The 18,917-nt window shown below is 37.7% G+C and overlaps 1 protein-coding gene across 1 annotated transcript; it reads right to left on the bottom strand.

The window, feature by feature from the left end:
* Positions 1-15,181: 15,181 nt before the first annotated feature.
* LOC102024325 (olfactory receptor 149) lies at positions 15,182-16,117 on the bottom strand. Its single transcript, XM_005378640.1, has one exon. The coding sequence runs from the start codon at positions 16,115-16,117 to the stop codon at positions 15,182-15,184; it is 936 nt and encodes a 311-aa protein (XP_005378697.1).
* Positions 16,118-18,917: the final 2,800 nt, after the last annotated feature.

The raw sequence follows: 18,917 nt of genomic DNA, 5'->3' as shown, positions 1-18,917 counted from the left end.
TACTGTATCTGAGATCAATTGCCAGCATTATCGACTTTGTTGAATATTGTTAAACCATGTTTTTCCTATTTAGCAAGGGATGGAAAATCAGGCTGTCTTTGCATCTTTGAAATACACAAACACAAATACAGACATACACAGACAGACAGGCTCTGACAAATATAAAATCTGGGAAAGAAAATACCTTTTACTATTTATTGACTATATTCTGAGAGCAAACACAGCTCCTGACACAGGACTGATAGGTTCTCAACTGATGGTGAAAGGGTGAAACAAATGACTCAATGGCTGGAAAGGGTTGGATCCCACTTACTCATCCTGTACAACAACTATGGGATATTGTCAGATATAAATGTCCCCAAAAACCTTGTAAAGCCCTTCAATCACTTATTCTCTTTTGCCCTCTTCCACTGAATACTTTGAATCTCACTGTTTATCTCTATGGTACTTACATGGTCAGACTCAAAACAAGAGTCACACTTACTTTGTACTTCTTACAAAAAATTTTTTGCTTTTACACCTTCCAGAGAGAGCTGATCTGATGATATCCAGGTTTAGGTTTATTTACAATGCCCATTTTAAAAATATTTCTGAGTCAAGTCCATATTCCTAGCTATGAGGAAAATTCAAGAATAGCCCCCAAGTTCCTGTTCATCCTCAACTCTCAGAAGAGTAATTCCTTAGAGTAAACTAAGGAATCTAAGTGCTCCTCTCCATTGGATATATGAGTCATAAAAGAAGAGTAAAAAGAGAGAAAAAGATGTCACATGCACAACTTACGGGGAAGAAGCTTGATCATTTTATCACCTGTCCATCTGTTTTTTTAAGACAGTAATCCAAATTGTGCCTGGAGAGCACCTTATAAGCCAGAGCCTGAGACTTTCTCTCATGAGGAAGAGGTTTTTCTTTTCAGCAACATAAACTCAGATAAGTGACATAAAGTGTAATATATCTCTCTCTTCTGCAGGGATGTTTTTTCATGACACTAATAGATGTATTGCTTTTTTATATATGAAATTCAAAAGTCCCTGGAGTCTGAGATTCCATTTCTGCATGAGTCCTATTTAAGCAGATTTCTGAGCAAAGGGAATTATTAGCTGTTAGTAAGTGATCAAGTCAAGGGAGAACATGGTAATCCTCCCTCCTGTGGCATTACTTTGTATAAACAAGATGCACACTGCCATGAGGTGATTCAAAAATACAGTGAATGCTTAAACTTTAAAATATGCAATTCAGTAAAAGACATATTTTAACTAAATTTCTGAAAAATATTCCCACTCACTTCAAACACCCTGTCTTAGTTATTTTTCTCTCATTGCTGAGACAAAATACCTGACACCCAAACTGAAAAGGGAAAAGGTTTACTTAGCTCAGAGTTTGTAGAGGTTTCAGTCCATAATCAGCTGTCTCCATGGCAGAGTGGCACATGGCAAATGTCAACAGTTCATGGCAGTGGAAGACAGCAAAAGTAAGCAAAAAAAGGCATAAGCTCTTTTGTCCCTTGTATTGTAGGGAGGCTACCTATCCTAGGGCTAGTGTAGCACTCACAGTGTTAATCCCAGCCCTGGACCATAAATCAATCACAAACCCTAGATTCAGCCACCTCTGAAAAACCTGCCCCTCATGATTATGTGCAGCTTTTGAGGAGATATATAGACACAAACCATAACATTCCATCCCTAACCCCCTAAAGATTCATGTACATACTTTCATGTAAAAGGCATTTCGTCCATTTCCAAGAGTAGGCAAAATCCTAACAGTTTCAGCGTTGTTGAGAAGTCCATGTCCCAAGTCTCATCTGAGATTTAAGGCAAACTCTTAGCTGTGAGTCCCTGTACAAATAAAAAGAAAGTTAAAACTTCTAACATGGAATGGCATAAGGTAGACATTTTCATTCCAGAAGTTAGCAACAAGGGGATACAAATGAATGGGACCTAAGCAAGCCCAAATTTCAGCAGGGCAAACATTAAATCCTATAGTTCCATGTGTAGCATCTGAGGTGATCTGTAGCAAGATGTGAATTTCAAAGGGCTTAAGTGGCTCTGCCCCTACATCACTTCTGGTGTTGGTATCTCCTGTGGCTTTTCTCTTGCACCTGCTCTGGTCCTTCCTTGCAGTTTTCCTCAGATGATCCATGTTTCTGGCCTTTCCAAACTTCTAGGGTCTCCACTGAACTTTCAGCTTCACACTCACAGTTTCACATACTGTCCTCTGAGGGACACACTGCCTGTTCTCACAGGCTGTCTTCTGAAACCTGAGTGGAAGCCTTCCTGACTCTACAACACTTCCATTCTGCGTGTGCCAAAACTCAGCACTCCATGGATGAGCCAAGGTCTGCTGCCAGCTGGAGCTGTAGCCAGGCTTCTTTCTCTCTTGGCTGTAGGGGTTGAATACCAGGATTGCTGAGCACTTTGAAACCAATTCCAAGGAACAAATTCTCTAGAATGCTGCCATTCTTGAACATGATCCTCTTTGGCTTTCTTCTCAAAATAAAATCTTTCACTTTTGCAATTTTGATGCTGCAAATGGTGGAGTTCTGCTACTTCTTGTGAAGCTCTCAAGACATATTTTCTACTCTGTTCTTTCTCAACAATCAAGATCTCCTCTACTCTATCTTTGTGATCCACAGCTTTATGGGAGCTTCCTTTCTGGCCAAACTCATCATGTTTTAAATAATTTTGCTGGACTTTTTGCTCTTGGTTCTCAACATAAATCTGGCTAAAAGCCCCCAAAGTAGCCCTGCCACTACCTCAACTTTAGACTGCTTTGAAACTTCTTCTGCTAGATTAATTAGGCTGTCCCCTTTATGTGAGTCTCAGGCAAAGGCTCTGGACATGAGCAAAACCCAAACAAAATTTCCAGCAACGTATGAAGTCCTTCTTCCCAGCAGAAGCCTGCTGAGGTTACTCTTTACCAGCTTTGTGGTCTTCTAATGTCTGACCAGAATATCCCAACCTAAGGCATTCCAACTCTACTTTTTCAACTGGCATCTCTGAACCTTTTCAAACTCTTTCCACAATCCATTCCCAAAGGCTGCTGAATCACAAGGTCAGGTACAGTTGCAGCAGCAACCCCATTTCTCTGGTACCAAATTCTGTCTTAGTTACTTTTCTCATTGCTGAGACAAAATACTTGATATTGAAAGTTAAAGGGGTTTGGCTGGGAATATAGCTCAGCGGGATAAGTGCCTGCATGGCAAGCACAAGGTCCTGAATTCAATTCCCAGTACCGGAAAAAAAAAAAAAAAAAAAGGAAGTGCACACAGGCATGCCTTTAATCGTAGGAAGGGGCCAGGGATATAGCTCAGTGGCACAAGCACCTGCCTGGCAAGCGCAAGGTCCTGAGTGTGATTCCCAGTACCAAATAAATAAATAAATAAATAAATAAATAAATAAATAAATAAAAATAAAAAATGAAAGTTAAAGGGGTAAAGGGTTTTTTAGCTCACAGTTATGGAGTTATCAGTCCATAGTCAGCTGGCGCCAAGGCAGAGTGGCACATGGCAGAAGACAGCAGTTCATGGCAATGGAAGATAACAAAAGCAAGCAAAGGAAGAAAGGGATAAGCCTCTTTTTGTCCCTTATGTTGTATGGAAGCTACTCATCCTAGGTCAGGTGTAGCATTCACACCCTTAATCTCAGCATTGGGCCTAGATTCAAACACCTTTGAAAAGCACACCTCCATGACTGCATGAGGGTTTGTGGGGACATCTAGACACAAACCATAACAGACATCCTATATTTCTTCCAATATTCTGAAGCAATTTTTGAAGTCCTCTTTCATGAGCATCTATGTAGTATGATTACACAGTGATTGGTGCTGCCAAATACCATCTAATGGAAAGGTAGACCTGTAAAAATACTACCATCTTTTCTCTTCCATATTAGTCACCAGAGCTAGCATGGTGTGACTTCTAGCTCTTCCCCAAGGTCAAAATGATCATGGAAGATGCTGCTTTGAATTGATTCAGGACACTGTGGCAGCCACTGCAGCATAACTAAAGATAGTCATGAAAAAAAGACTTCCAAAACTGCTCAGAAAGTGTCAACAAAAAGAAAGAAAGAAACTGGCAAGATTTATGAGATAAGTTTGTTGGAAGCAAAGAACAGTATTGTGTGGGGAGATTAATGGTAACATGTCTTCTCGTGTAGGATTTTTTTTTTACTTAAACGCACACCATATTTTTCATTTGACCTTGTAATTTTCTGGTTAGTGCATGGGGATGGAAAAAATTGGAGAAAGGTGTTAATGTTTTCCTACTAGTAAGTTCAGGCAAGTGACACTCATCTCTGTGTCTACTGAAATGAATGGGCTTGCATTTATCAGCAAGAATAGTAATCACTTACTTCCATAACCAATTGGTCCATGTACCCAAGATGGTAAAATTGACTCAAATTGTTCTAGAAGAGCTACTAGATGCCTCAGAGAAAATCTAATTTATCCCAATTGGATCAATTTTATCTGAAAAGCAAAGAGGTAATATCATCTCTAAAACTTATTTCTGACACTTTTCAAACACTATCAAAGAATAATTATTCCCCATACCAGTGATTGCTACATGAGGGCCAGAGTAAATGACTTTGAATCATAAGATCTGGGTTCAAATCTTGACCATGTGATTATTGATATATGAGAGTGTACAAGTTATACATATTGAGGAAGGATCATCAAATCCTTATCTTTAAAATTGAAATGATACCTCCCATGTATTTTTTTGGATTAAAAATGAGATCTTGCATATACATTTATAAATCTCTATGCAAATATGAAGAACTGACAATATTTTAAATTTATGTATACTTTTTTAAAAAGGGTAACATCATATCTCAAAGAGATTTTATTTGTATCTTTTATTTTATTGGGGGAGTCAATTTTCTAGTTCAAGGTGTATCTTACTATCATTAAGTCATCTTTATCCTTGATACAGTTTTACTTTAAATGCTAACCTTCTAAACTTAAAAATGAATTATTTTTACAGACTATATAGTTAAATTTTTAATTGAAATATATTGCAGGAAAGGTATGAATCCAAAGTGGGTTTGTGATGAGTGGATTCTCCAAGCAAGAGTGGTACTCAGGACCCCTGGGGGGACCACAGAAGAAAGAGGTTAATCCCCACAGATGGGAAGCCAGATACGAATGTCTGAAGGCCATCCCAGAGCACACACAGAACTGTAGCTTTCCTATAGGTACAGCAGTAACACCAGTTTTACCATCACATATATTTAGGTGTGAACTGAGTGTCTGAGAATATTGATGACTGGGAGTACAATTGTGTGTGGCAGATGACAAGCTCCACTACTCTTGATGAACTTGACATTATTTGAATGTCAAGTGTGTTATTCACTGGCAACATTTCTGTTGACCTCAGAGCTCACATCTCATTTCACAGGGTTCTGTGAACCAGCTTCTGTCTGTTGCTGATTCACCAGGCCCTGTCTAGAGGTCTCCATGGAAACCAAATACAGAGACAAAGGAGACCAGAGAGAAAGAACCAATCAGTTTATTTTAAGCATGCTCTTTCTTTTTCTTGGGTTCTGAAAATAGAGCCAGAGCTTTTAGCATGGCCTATAATAAGTGCATAGAAATCTATTATACCATGTTATAATACAATAGCTATAAAATATTATGAGTGAAATGTAAGACAATGCACAGTCATGTGTCCTTTAAAAAGGAAACATATCTTGAGAAATGTGTCACTAGGCAATGTTGTCATTGAGTGTATTTAGATACACCTACAGCGTGCACGTCAATTATTCCATGTGATCCCTGAGGCCATCACAAGGTGAATGGCGCTGCTGCTGTGTGACATGCGTTCTGTTTCATAGTAAATTTTTTTAAGAAGAAGAAATTTATTTTAAATTAATGATAAATATATAACGTTGTAAATATATAATAAACCAGTAATAGTTTTTCTTTATCATTATCAAGTATTAGGTAATGGAAATTATAGTATGTGCTATGGACTGGCAGTCCATTAAGTCTGCTTACACCAACACCATCACAAACACTTGAGGAACATGTTGTGTTCAGGTCTTAAGACAGCTATGTGATAGGAATATTTCAGGTAGCTATAATCTTATGAAACCACAATCATACTTGTGGTCTCTCACTAACTGGAATGTCTTTATGTGGTACATGAGAAAATATTATGAAATATTTAAAAATAAAATATATAACATACAACATTATATTTATTATCTTACTATTTTTTATGTTTTTAGACAAGGTCGTGTTATATTGTTCAGGGCACTCTTGAACTCTTATATAACCCATCTGGCCTCAAACTCACAGCAATCCTCCTGTCTTAATTTATTTATATTTATCTTCTTCTGGCCCATTCTGATATTTCCAAATTGAGCTGACTTCTGTCATATAAGTTTACTTCATATATTAATTGTACTTTTGTGATTAGTAATATACATTTCATAATAAATTTCATAAAGTTTTATGAGAGCCCATTGTCATTCTTTTTTCCCTTCTCCATAACTCCTAGCTAAATGGCTTAATAAGTCTGCAATAAAATTTGCTAACTTAATACATCAGAGTGTTGGTTAACTTTTACTTCATTACCAAATTCCATAGGAAAATAATTTAAAGGAAGAAAGACATGGTAGCTCATGGATTCTGAGGTTTAAGTCTATGGTCAGCTTACTTCATGGTACAGTGCATGGCAGAGCAGAACTGCTCATCTCAGTTGAGAAGATAGGAAGCAGAAAGAAAGGAAAAGTACCAGACAGAGGGAAAGGGACTAAAAACAAGACATATCCAAGTTGTGTCCAAATGACCAACTTCTTTGAATCAGCCTCCACCTCTTGAGAACATTTTCAGTTAAAAACCCATCAATGGATCAATCGATTGACTTTGTCAGTGTCCCCATGATATAATCACCTTCTTAAAGCTCCACCTCTGAACAGATTACTTTTCAAAATTCAAACCATAATTATCAAAACATTTCCACATTACAATAGATGGAAATCTACTAAGACCTCAGACCCTTTGATGAATGTTATGGTTTCTGTCTGGATGTCCCCCCCAAAGCTTCATGCAGTCATGGGGCAGGCTTCTACAGTCTGTGATTGATTCATACTCCATTCCTGGGATTATAGGTGTGAGTGCTACACCTGTCTTGGGATGGGCAGCCTGCATACAATATAAGGGAGGGAAAAAAGTTTGCTCTCTTTTCTCCGCCCTTTTTGCTCTTGTTGCTTTTGCTGTTTTCTGCCACTGTGAGCTGTTGCCCTCTGCCACGCCCCCTGCCTTAGAGTCAGGGGAGTATGGACTGAAATCTCCACAAACTGCATGCTAAATAAACTTTTCTTTCCTTAATTTTGGGCATCAAGTATTTTGTCCTAGCAATGAGAGAAAAGTATCTCAGACAATGAAATGCAGATTTCCAGATTTAGTGCATTCATTTCTATGCACTCATTTCTCTCCATAAGACTTTTCATCAATTAAAGGAACTTTATTTACATTAGTCTCTCCTAGCTTCCTTATAGTACAAAATTTTTGTTTAATAATTATGAGTTATGAAGAAGATGCAATCATGATGCATTTCGGCTGTCTTTTGCTTCAAATGTGTAAAATCTTAAATTGTTCCAGAGTTCTAGAAATACTAAAATTGGCAGAGGTCTAAAATCTACTACATAAAAACATCACAAGGAGATGTTCACTTCAGTACTACAAATAGTTAATAACTTTTAGTCATGTTTAGGCTCTTAAGCTAAACCACTCTGGGAGAAATAAAGATAAGATTGATGACAAAAGATATATGAAGGCACACAGTGGCTACTGTCTGGGAATTTGTAATCTTTACAATAGATTATGTAAGTATGTAAAGTGCATCTAACTTGAATTTTAGAATACAGCAGAAATTTGATATGAGGCATGCTATATGATTTACTGGCATGTACTGATACAAATAATTAGTAACTATCTGTTAAACCATGAAGACTGAACTGGTTGATAAACTAAGTGTTCTAAATTCACTTTGAATCTCAAATTGCTTGTCCTGGCCTGTCTAATTGAAACTGCATGGTTTCAATTCTGCTTTTTATCAAGTGCAGGGTGGAGCCATACTAAGCAATAAAATATGATTGACAGATTCTGCTAATGCTTCTTGAAGATGAGAGGAGTCTCTGCTCAGAATATGTAGCCATCTAAAGCCTTGACCTTAATAAATCCATATTTTCACTCTTCTTTTAATTCAAGTAAACTCTTCTTAATTACATAGTAACTGGGAAATAATATTTTTGTCACTATCTCTCATAAGAAGGGGAATAAGAATGGGTTTTAAGAAGGCCTTTTAATGTGGTGATTTAGGAAGAATCAGTCTCATAATATAAAATTAGAAAAACTAATGTGAAAGAAATTTCCCAGGAGCATGCGGGCAGGAAGGAGGCTGTATATTTGGGTGTGTACGCAACACTCATGATTAGTTTTCCCCTGGAATAACAATTGCAGGGAGAATCAACGGCACAAAGGAAATTTACTTCCAGGTATAATGATTAGAAAGAGTGCTATAAACACTTTAACAAGCCTTGTCTCAGAGCTGAAGCCAAAACTCAGTCTTACTAATTTGTTCTGCCCCATGACATATCTCACAAATGAGGCACAAAAGCTACAGGGAAAAACATCAGAGTCTTAATGAGCACGAGAAGCATCTCCTTTGAGATTAACTAATTTAAAAGTTTTCTTCTGGTTTATACCTATTAATAGTACTTATAGCTTGATGTAAGTGGTAGGAAATGTGTTAGCAAATGTGTTGCTAACTGAAAGCTTTCCATTACCTAATCAGAGAGCTGTACTGTTTTCTGAGTGTCAAAGAATGATGTAAATAGCAATGACTATGGGATGTGCTTGCTGTTCATAGGTTCATACTTTACACACTTCATGAGAGCCAGGCTGGATTTGTTGTAGAACAGAATTGGGCCTGACCACAAGCAGAGCTGAAAGATAACTTTGAGCAAGGTGCTCAAATTCTCAGCTTCATCCTTTTAAACCCTAAAATGGGTACAATCATAATGATCGCTTACCTTATATCATTATTAAGAAAATTAAGTTGAAGGGACAGGAGGGGAATGGGAAAGAAAGAAACAAGATCTATCATGTACATGTACAAATTCCCTATGATGAATGTGATCTTTATGTATATCTAAAATGTACCAATAAAATAAAGTAACAAGGGAAGGGGAGACTAACACAAAATACCAAAAAAAAAAAAAGAGAAAGAATATAAAGGACCAAGCACAGTACTCAAATCATGTGAAAGTAGCCATAAATCTTAATTAACTGTAACAAAATTTATATTTTCTTGGTATCTCAGACATTTCCTGATTTTACTTTATTCTTTCCAACTTACATTTACAATGTTAATAAGTCTATTAGCTTCCTCACCCAGTCTTAGTCCTGTTCATTCTAATGTAATGTTTGATCTTACATTTTATTGACTTTCCTGTAGGAGCTACAGTGGTGACATTGCTATTGCTAATGTTTTCTGAGAATTTTGTGCAGATTGGGGACAGGATAATTTCCTCTGATTTTTAATACACTGTTGATATCTGCCTGTAATCTAGATTTTTATTCATATCTGAATCCCAAATATACATGGAATTGACATAAACTGTGTAGTTCCACTGCTGCGTACATTACCTATTATTTTTATGAAATCTTATATTCAAGGGTTCAGCATTTCAGTAGCACAGTACCAATTGTCATGGTTAATGTTATATGTCAGTTTGACTGGGTGACACATTGAGTCTTGATATTTGGTCAAATATTCTGAGTATGTTTGTGAAGGTGTTTTCAATAAAAATTAATACTTCAATCAGTAGAATAGGTAAGGCAGATTGTCCTCCCTAATATAAGTAGCCCTCACCCAAGCAGTGGCAGGCATGCACTGATGTGGTGAATGTTTAAAATAAAAATTTATTTGTAATTTGTATTTCTTCATTGGAGAAGTATGTATTCATCTCAGATGACCGTTTTGGGATTGAGTCTTTGAATTTAGGGAGGTCTGATTTTTTTTCAATTCTTGATATGTTCTAGACAGAAGTCTTTTGTCTGAGGTTCAATTGGCTATAATTTTGTCCCACTATGTGGGTTTTCTTTTCACTCTGTAGGTGATTTCTTCTGTTGTGCAAAATTTTCCCGGTTATTGATTTGTTGAAGTACTTCCCATGCACTTTGGTTTCTGTTCATGAACTCTCTGCTTACCCATATGTCTTTGAGATTTCTACATATTTTTTCTTCCAGTAGATTTATTGTTTCTGTTTTAATATTTAGATCTTTGATCCATTTTGACTTTAGTGCATGGTGATAGACATGGGTCTAGTGTTAGTCTTTGACATGTGGAAGTTCAGTTTTTCCAGCTTTGGTCATTTGAGAAATGCAAATTAAAACAACATTGAGATTCCATCTCACCCCACTGTTGTCATCAAGAAATCAATGAGTAACAAATGCTGGTGGGAGTCTGGGGGAAAAGGAACTCTTCTCCACTGTTGGTAGGAGTGTAGACTGGTATAATCATTATGGTAATCAGTGTAGAGATTCCTCAAAACAGAAGGATTAGAGGTCCCATTCCACCCAGCTATTTCTCTTTTGGATATTTTCCCAGAAGAATTAAAAAATTCATACCACAGCAATATATGTGCACCCATGTTTATAGCAGCACAATTTGTAATAGCTAAATCTTGGAAACCACCAAAATGCCCATCAACTAAGGGATGGATAAAAAAGATGTATTTTTATATAATGGAGTACTACTCAGCTATAAAGGATAAACCCAAGGCTTTTATAGGTAAATGGATACAACTACAGATAATACTCATAAGTGCAATAAATCAGACTTGCATGTGTCAACATCACATTATCTCATTAGTGTAAGAAAATGAAAAAATAAATAAGATCCAAAATCTACATTACATATTGTAAAAGAGAAAGAAACTGTTCAAAAGGAAAGAACAATAGAGATGGAAGAGAGGAGAAAAGAAGGAAGGGAAAAGAATATAGATAAACATATATATGATAGATAAGATAGTTATACTACTGATTTCTTTTAGTTCATTAAAAAATGGTTTGTGTTCATGTTTGATCAACTATGCATGTGTATATCTTGTTATCAAGCAGCTACTTTGAAGTGGTTATATATTAACCACTGTTAATCTCTTATTATATTGTTTTGAAATTCTGTATCATTGTTTCTATTGTTTTTTCTTTTTTCTCTTTAAAATAAAAAATAACTAATTAAAAAAATATTACAATAAAAGACCTACTACCATTAATTCCTCTCAAAATATTTCCCTTGTTTCAAACACACTGATCCCATCATTCTGGCCAATTCCCAAAGCAGTTCTGGAAGTCCCCTTTCATGAATATCATTATAAAGTGTGATTTAAACAATTCAGAGATCGCTGCTGCTATGCGGCGTTGAGTGGAAAGACACGTGTGCTCTTGTACCTTATTCATCAGATCTGGTGCTGTGTGACCTCTGACTCTTACGCAAAGTCAGAATGATCAAGGTCTAATTTCGAATTGATTTAGAACATCAAGGCAGCCATAAAAGCACAACTAAATAGAATTTATGAAGGCACACAATTGTGAGTGAACACATTTTAAATGTTTTCTGAAATTATTTCCAACATTTGCCCAGAATTAATGATGTTTGCCTTCATGTTGCCACATTTTATATATGTTCAATAAACATTTGCTACATTTTATTCTAATCATTTCTGTATTGGCCGCCCATGTTTAGCTATGAGCTTTTTAAGGATAAGATTTACAGACCAATGTTCAGCTTATTTAAGAGTTCAATAGGTAGCGATTTATTATAAGAACAAGTCAATGATTGAATAAAAACGCAGAGGTTCAGAAGGTGGCAAGAAAAAGATAGTCATGTGGCTGGGGAAGTCTATGACTTTGAGGACACTAAGGTGATAGGCTGATACTGATTGTTAAATCCACAGACATTACACTGATTTACTCTAAATCAACTGTAAGTAACAAACAACACTTGAAAATCCTAAAGGAGAACTGTATCACATGGTTTGCATTCTGGAAAGATACCTTACTTGAAGAAGTGAATTAGTTATGTCTATAGCATTGTTTAGTATCTCGGCGCACAAACCCTCTGCCCATCCCAGAAGTCATTTCCAGAGTGACCTCTTGGGCTGATGGATCCCTGTGTCCTCTACTTGAGGGAAGTGTCTGCCAAGAAAGATTTTTTAGCCTCTCTTTATGGTGCAGGCCAGAATTGCCTGATAATGAATGTGTCCAAGAACAACCACTAGCAAATTTGAGGCATTTGATGCAAAAACCCAATTTTCTTCATACCCTAGTGGAAGAAACTGAAGGTCGTTCCATACCATCTCTAGAGCATCTCCAGTGGTGCTGAGCTGTAGACTCCCACAATGCGGACCCGTACATGCTTGCTTCCCTGACTCTTCTTTCCTACCTCACTTCCCACCCCCTTATCATATTGCCTGGGAGCGGTTTCCCAATGAATTGTTTATACCCTGACTTTTAAGTCAATGGGACTACTGGGAAAATACAAAATAAACCAAATTTCCTGTTTTCTCTTCTATCTAAAGCAGAGAAATGTTGAGAGTAAGTTTAGTAATAGTATTTTTGTGCCATATGTTTACAGATGATAAATATAAAGAACTTACCACAACATTTTAGCAATTAAATAAAAAAGATTCTGACACTTGGGAAATTTATGTTTCTTTATTTCTCAATAAAAGCAGAAATGTCGATATGTTCATGTCATAGGGTACTGCACACTGAACACTGGGAAAGTTGTTATATTTATATACATTTATATCTGCTATGCCTTGGCCATAGTGAATTAATTAATTTCCTACATATGAAAACACATAAATATAAAAAGCTAACATTTAAGGGAAAAGTTACTTTTCAATAGGATTATGTTAATATAAGTCTTAAAGCCATAATTATTATGCATTTATTGTTTAATTTCTGATGAAACATATTTTTAAAGAGAGCTCCAACAAGACGATGACATTGCATTTTTACAGCTTCATTATTGTAGGACATCATTGAGAAAAGAATTAAAATATTTTGAAACTCTGGAATACAAATGAATGATAAATTACAGGCTAAATTGTTTCTTAACTAGTTACTATTGCCCCCTTACCCTCATTGAACACTTACAACATGTAGTAATGTAATGCTACTCTCTTAGCTGGAATCATTATTTTTCTAAAAGTAAGCTCAGTATTGTTGAACCCTCAAAGTGATAGACTGAGTGACATTAATTTCTTGTTTGTTAATCATTAATTTAAATTGATTTCATTTAGAACAAATCATTAGGGTTCCAAGAAAAGCAGAAAGTAAAGAGAACAGGACATGAACACTGTGACTATGCCTCTGAAAACTTCACTACAATCCTTTTGTTTGTTTGTTTGTTTTTTGGTTTTTCTCCGGTACCGGGAACCGAACTCACAACCTTGCGCTTGCCAGGCAGGCGCTTTGCCGCTGAGCTAAATCCCCAGCCCCTTCACTCCAATCCTGTTACTCTATTAGTGGCTGCCATCCCAGCTTTGCTTTCAGTGTCCACACATCTCTCCACAGAGGGTCACATTATAGTTTCACTCTAGGCTGTAAATAAAACTAATACATAGATGAACTTCAGAGCAGGCATTGATTCTGTAACAAATTTACCTAGGAAAAAGAAGGAAAATGTGAAGGGAGTGTATGATAGCATGTTGCAGAAGTTGTTAATGTGAGCAAATAAATATTTTAAAAAACTAGATTTCACCTGGGGTAGTGTGTCAGACATCTCTTAGACCATACTCAAAGCAAGTGTCTGAGAAAATGCTACAGCCACAGTCCATTCAGCTCAAAGCTGTCCTCCAAACCTCTGTTTTAGTAGTCTTGTTATTCTCTGTCCTCCCGGGGTTTAAACTTTGAACTTTTGTAATAACGTTCCCTATGGATTAAATATTCAGCTGGATGGTCTCCTTAGATTTTATGCTACCATTTAACTGAAGAACTTATAAAAATATTACTCAACAATCAAACCTAACCCAGGCTTGTCATTCTGGTTTCCTGCCTTGATGGAAACAGAATTCAGACTCTATCTGAAGCCACGAGAGCTCCCAGCATCTCAAATTCTGAGACAAGGAGATAGAAAAAAATCACCAGTCTCTGCTTCTGCCCCCACCTCTCCCAAGTCCTTCTTGCTAATGTCTCATACTCTCTAGGTCATTCTTACAACACTTTGCAGTAGCTATATTCCCAAGCATGATAGGATTCTTAATAAATTCAGTCATGAAAATAATAGCTTGCTGTACTGAAATTGTATACTTCCTATTTTTAGCATATTTCAGCCGAAAAAGACCTCAATAAATGCAAGAAGATAAAGCAAAGTTAAATCTTTTCAGTAAGCAAAAAAGAATAGTTTGGACCCCACATTTTCTCCTGAGTGTACAGAGTTAGGTGAAGACAAGACATGGAATCACAGCATAGTCTCCTCTCGCCGGATTCCATCTATTCTCGCTTCTCAGTTACATGCTGCATGTTCACACCCAAAACCTTTTTGCACGTCTAAGTACAACAGGCAGGTTTGGAAGGGAATATAGCACACTTGTACCTCTGCTCTACATATGAGGGACTGATCTCGAGTTATACCAGAAGTCTTTCTCTTCCATACATTTCTTTATGGTTTAGAAGTAACACGATGCTATTGGAAGTCAAGGGGCTATATTTCTGTCACTTTTTCAACAACCTTTAAAATAATAAAATGATGGCATATTCAGTGCAGATACTAAAGAGGTCATCACTACAGCCAAGAAGTGAAAGCATCAGCATGAGAGGGAAAGGAGGCACAATGAAATAGGGTAAAAAAATAGAGACTGAGAAACAGGAAATCAAGGTCGTTCTGCCTACTAGAGTAGTTCCCATTCTCACTCATATAAGTATGATGCCTACAAGAAAACACAGACTCTAGGGTCAGAAACCCAATTCTGGAGTCCTCATTCTGTCATGTTCCTCATAGGCCCCTGGCCAAAACACATTAACTCTGTGCATCTACATCCTCGTGTCATAAAGTAGAAATAATAATACTATTATTATCTGCTCTCAAATTCAAAAATACCTAGAAGAAGAAAACAAATATATCTTGTCAGCTGTAAGTATGAAGTGCTAAGTTACTGGTCTTGCTCTATAGCTGCTCAGGAAGGAAGCCCAGGTGATGTAGGACACTTTGTAGTGATGATTTCACCTCCTTATTCCTGAGGCTATAGATCAAGGGATTCAGCATGGGAGTGACCAAGTTGTTCAGAACCTGTACAGTTGCATCCAGCCAGGGACTTGGGGTTGGCCTTAAGTAGATGAGGACCACAGGCATGTAGAAAAGCAGAATGGCAGTGAGGTGGGCACTGCAGGTGGAGAAGGCACGACGTCTGCCTTCAGCAGAGCGGATCTGCAGAATGGAGTGGACAATGCAGCTGTAGGAGGTGAGAATGAGAAGGAAGCAGCTGAGGGGCATGAGGCCAACACTGATGAACCCCACCATCTCCAGAGATGAGGTGTCTGCACAAGCCAGCTTCAGCATCACTGGGATGTCACAGAAGTAATAGTCCACCTCATTGGGGCCACAGTAGGGCAGCTGGAAGGTGAGAGTGGTCAGAAAGGTGGCCTGAATGCAGCCAAAAAACGAGGTCCCTGTGGCCAAGATGGCGCACACTCTGTGGCTCATGATTATTGTGTAGCGTAGAGGGTGACAGATGGCAACAAAGCGGTCATAGGCCATCACTGTGTAGAGGAAGCACTCAGTGCAGCCCAGGAAATGGTAGAAGAAGAGCTGGCACACACATCCTGCATAGGAGATGGCTCGGCTGTTCCCTGAGAGGTAGAATAGCATCTTGGGGGAACTCACAGAAGGGAAAAATATGTCACAAATAGACAATTTGCATAAGAAGAAGTACATGGGAGTGTGAAGCCGAGTGGAGGAGACAATTGCCAGAAGTATGAGCAGGTTCCCTATAAGGGTGAAGATGTAGAAGGACAGAAACAAGGCAAATAGCATGGTCTCCAGACCCTCTGTGTGTGGGATGCCCAGCAGGATAAACTCAGTCACCACTGAGAGATTCCGCATACCTATGAGAAAGTCTACCCTTCAAAAGGGATCCAAGATTCCCAAATCTGGACTCCAGTATCAGATTATTAAGGTTCTTCCTGGTGAGTTCTTTGATGGTATCTTTAACAGCAGCAACTGACCTTTTTATGAAAAGCAAGAGCAAGATTTACATAAGAAATATCTATTGGAGAAGTCACAACCTAAATAATTCTTGGAAAGAATTTTATAAAAGCTTCCATGACAAGATAAAAAGTTTACAGATATTTGCAAAACATTTCCAGTTAGAAACATTTTTGGCATTGTTCTTGTTATCTTTGAATATTTAGATTTTTACTTCCTATAAAATGTTTGAGCAACAAGTTCCCCCTGTTCATTACCACCTGCAAAATAACAGGAAAAAATTGTGTTAGAAATCAGAACAATTAATGTGAATCTTGGCTGCAGCACTTTTTAGTTATTGTAGTTAAAATTGCCTGCGTGTGTGCATTCCTGGCTTTTGAACACATTTATTAAAAATATCTTTTTGTTTTAGGAATCACACAACAGAACTTTCTCCCGTCAAACACTAGATTTTGGAATCAGCTTTGGTATAAAAGATGTTGACCCATTATTCTAGCCACTTGTGAATAGTCTGTCTGAACAACTGTGTTGGTTCCTTTTCCCTCATTGCTAAGACAAAATACCTGACACTCAAAATTAAGGAAGGAAAGGTATTTTTAGCTCACAGTTTGTGGAGGTTGCAGTCTGTAATCAGCTTGCTCCAAGTCAAGGTGGCTTGGCCTAGGGGCAACAGTTCAAGGACGCAAAAGACAGCAAAGCAATGAGAACAAACTAGTGGGAGAACAAACCTCTTTCCTCCCTGATATTGTAAGCAGGGTACCCTCCTCCCCCAGGCACGTATAGCACTCACATAATCTCCATCCCCTCCTCTTGCACAGGAGGATGATGTTTACAAAGTGAGGACCCTGGCTCCCTGCTGAGTAGCTCAGTGCAACTTCTAGACTTCCCAAGTTGGCACGATGCATTAACCATTCCAACAACTCAAATTCTCAAGAGCTTTTCATTCACTGTCCTTAGTCAGCAATAGTTCCCAGAGTTTCTGGTCCTCAGCTTGGCTCAGAAATTGTGATATTCTGTGATTCCACAATTTCATTTGACTCTAAATCCAGGTCATGGAAAGCAAGTCCCCAAGGACTAGGAAGCACTCTATTCGGATTTGTTAGTGTGCAAGGGGCAAAGGCCAGCGGTGAGACATGAGCAGCAGTTTGAATACTCACAGCATCCAGCTGGGAACATGGTCAAGGTTTCCCAAGTGTAGTGAGAAGACTTCACATTTACTCTTTCTGAGCAGAGCACAGCCTGCTCCATCCAAACACTGTGCATTTCCTCCTCATAAATAATCCAGTCTCCCAGGACTTGTGCAAGCAAATCAGTACACATGCACCTCCCTGGATTGCTTTCATGGGTGTGTACTTCAGATCTTCTGAAGCTCTTGTTGGAGTTCAGTGATAGCTCTGAGGGAGCAATTAGTTTGTCACCCTCATCATCATCCAATCAAGAAATCATAGTCATGATATCATCAGAAAAAAATGCTCTAAAGTGGGAAATATGTTCCCCTAAGATTGTTTGCATAGTAGAGTAGGTTCCAATTCTCTGATTATGCCACTACCAATGGTAGCATAATTTCATTTTACCTGAGCTTATCAAGGATTGTGTCAGATGCAACATCTTAACCTTGTTCTACAAAGACAGGACATTAGAACTCAGAGCAATGTGGCTTTCCTAAAGTTAGACAGTAGATGAGCCCAAGCATCCCCAAATTTAGTTTACTTTCTACTACACCACAATGGATTCCCAAAATAATTCCAGGAAGAATGCAGCTGTCCTTGTGAGAGCAGAGAGTTATTAATAGATTTATTTGAGAAATTTGAGTAAGTTTCTGTATACCCATATAGCAATTACACTTTCTATTATATATTCCCTGAACATACCACGTTACGGCCCCAAAGAGTAATGGTAGAGAAGAGAGAGAGAGAAAAAGAGGTAGAAATTAATTCACTAGCCTCTGTTCTGTTCAGAGGTAAAGCCTGCCAGAAATTTCAATAGATGTTTCTCAGGAGATCTCTCTATCTTTGACATAACTTGTGGATTGTTTTGTGTTATATTTACATTATCCTCATTTCTATCACAGAAGAGTCTAACCCATTTAATTCCTTATTCGCCAGTCCAGGTATTCAATATGCCAGCAAGTCACTGGCATATTGCAGGGACAACTGATTGTAAATGGTAAGAGATTTTTTTTTTCCTGAGCATTCTTGATCCAGTGATACATGTGTCATTATTTGTTGGCAGGACAGGGGTTGAGGTGAATTACTAATCACAAATTTCTTTTTTATCTGCAATAGCAGCAAAAATGAATTCAATTATAAACCAAAAATGCAAGAGAGTAGGATGGCTACTCATCGGATGACAAATTACTTGTGTTTTGCTTCTTCCTACCCTCTGTCCTTCCTTTCCTCCTTTTTGGTGAGATGAAGTTCCTAGCCTCCTGGAAATTTAAGTTTCTGTGAAAGGATGTGATTCACTTAACAAAAGAGTGAAACAATAAATGTAGGACTAAAACCTATGAAACATATTTTCTGCACTTTTGCTGGAGAGAGCTGAGAAGGGCAGCGGTATGAAGGGCATGAATTCCTGGTGTCTTATTGAGTATATCATCTATTACACTCCTTACATTAATAATCTTTGCTGCCCATATTTTTAGTTGGCAAAAAAAGTGAAGGTAAACAACCAATGCAATAATTAATTCTTGTATTAT

Source organism: Chinchilla lanigera, unplaced genomic scaffold (assembly GCF_000276665.1).
Source record: "Chinchilla lanigera isolate Chin_1 unplaced genomic scaffold, ChiLan1.0 scaffold00011, whole genome shotgun sequence".
NCBI classification, from domain to species: Eukaryota; Metazoa; Chordata; class Mammalia; order Rodentia; family Chinchillidae; genus Chinchilla; species Chinchilla lanigera.
Note: the sequence above shows the minus strand (reverse complement) of the source record. Positions and strands in the feature narration are given on the sequence as shown.

Excerpts from the sequence above, each read along its gene's own strand:
- LOC102024325 (XM_005378640.1), bottom strand. The coding sequence starts at position 16,117 with ATGCGGAATCTCTCAGTGGTGACTGAGTTTATCCTGCTGGGCATCCCA.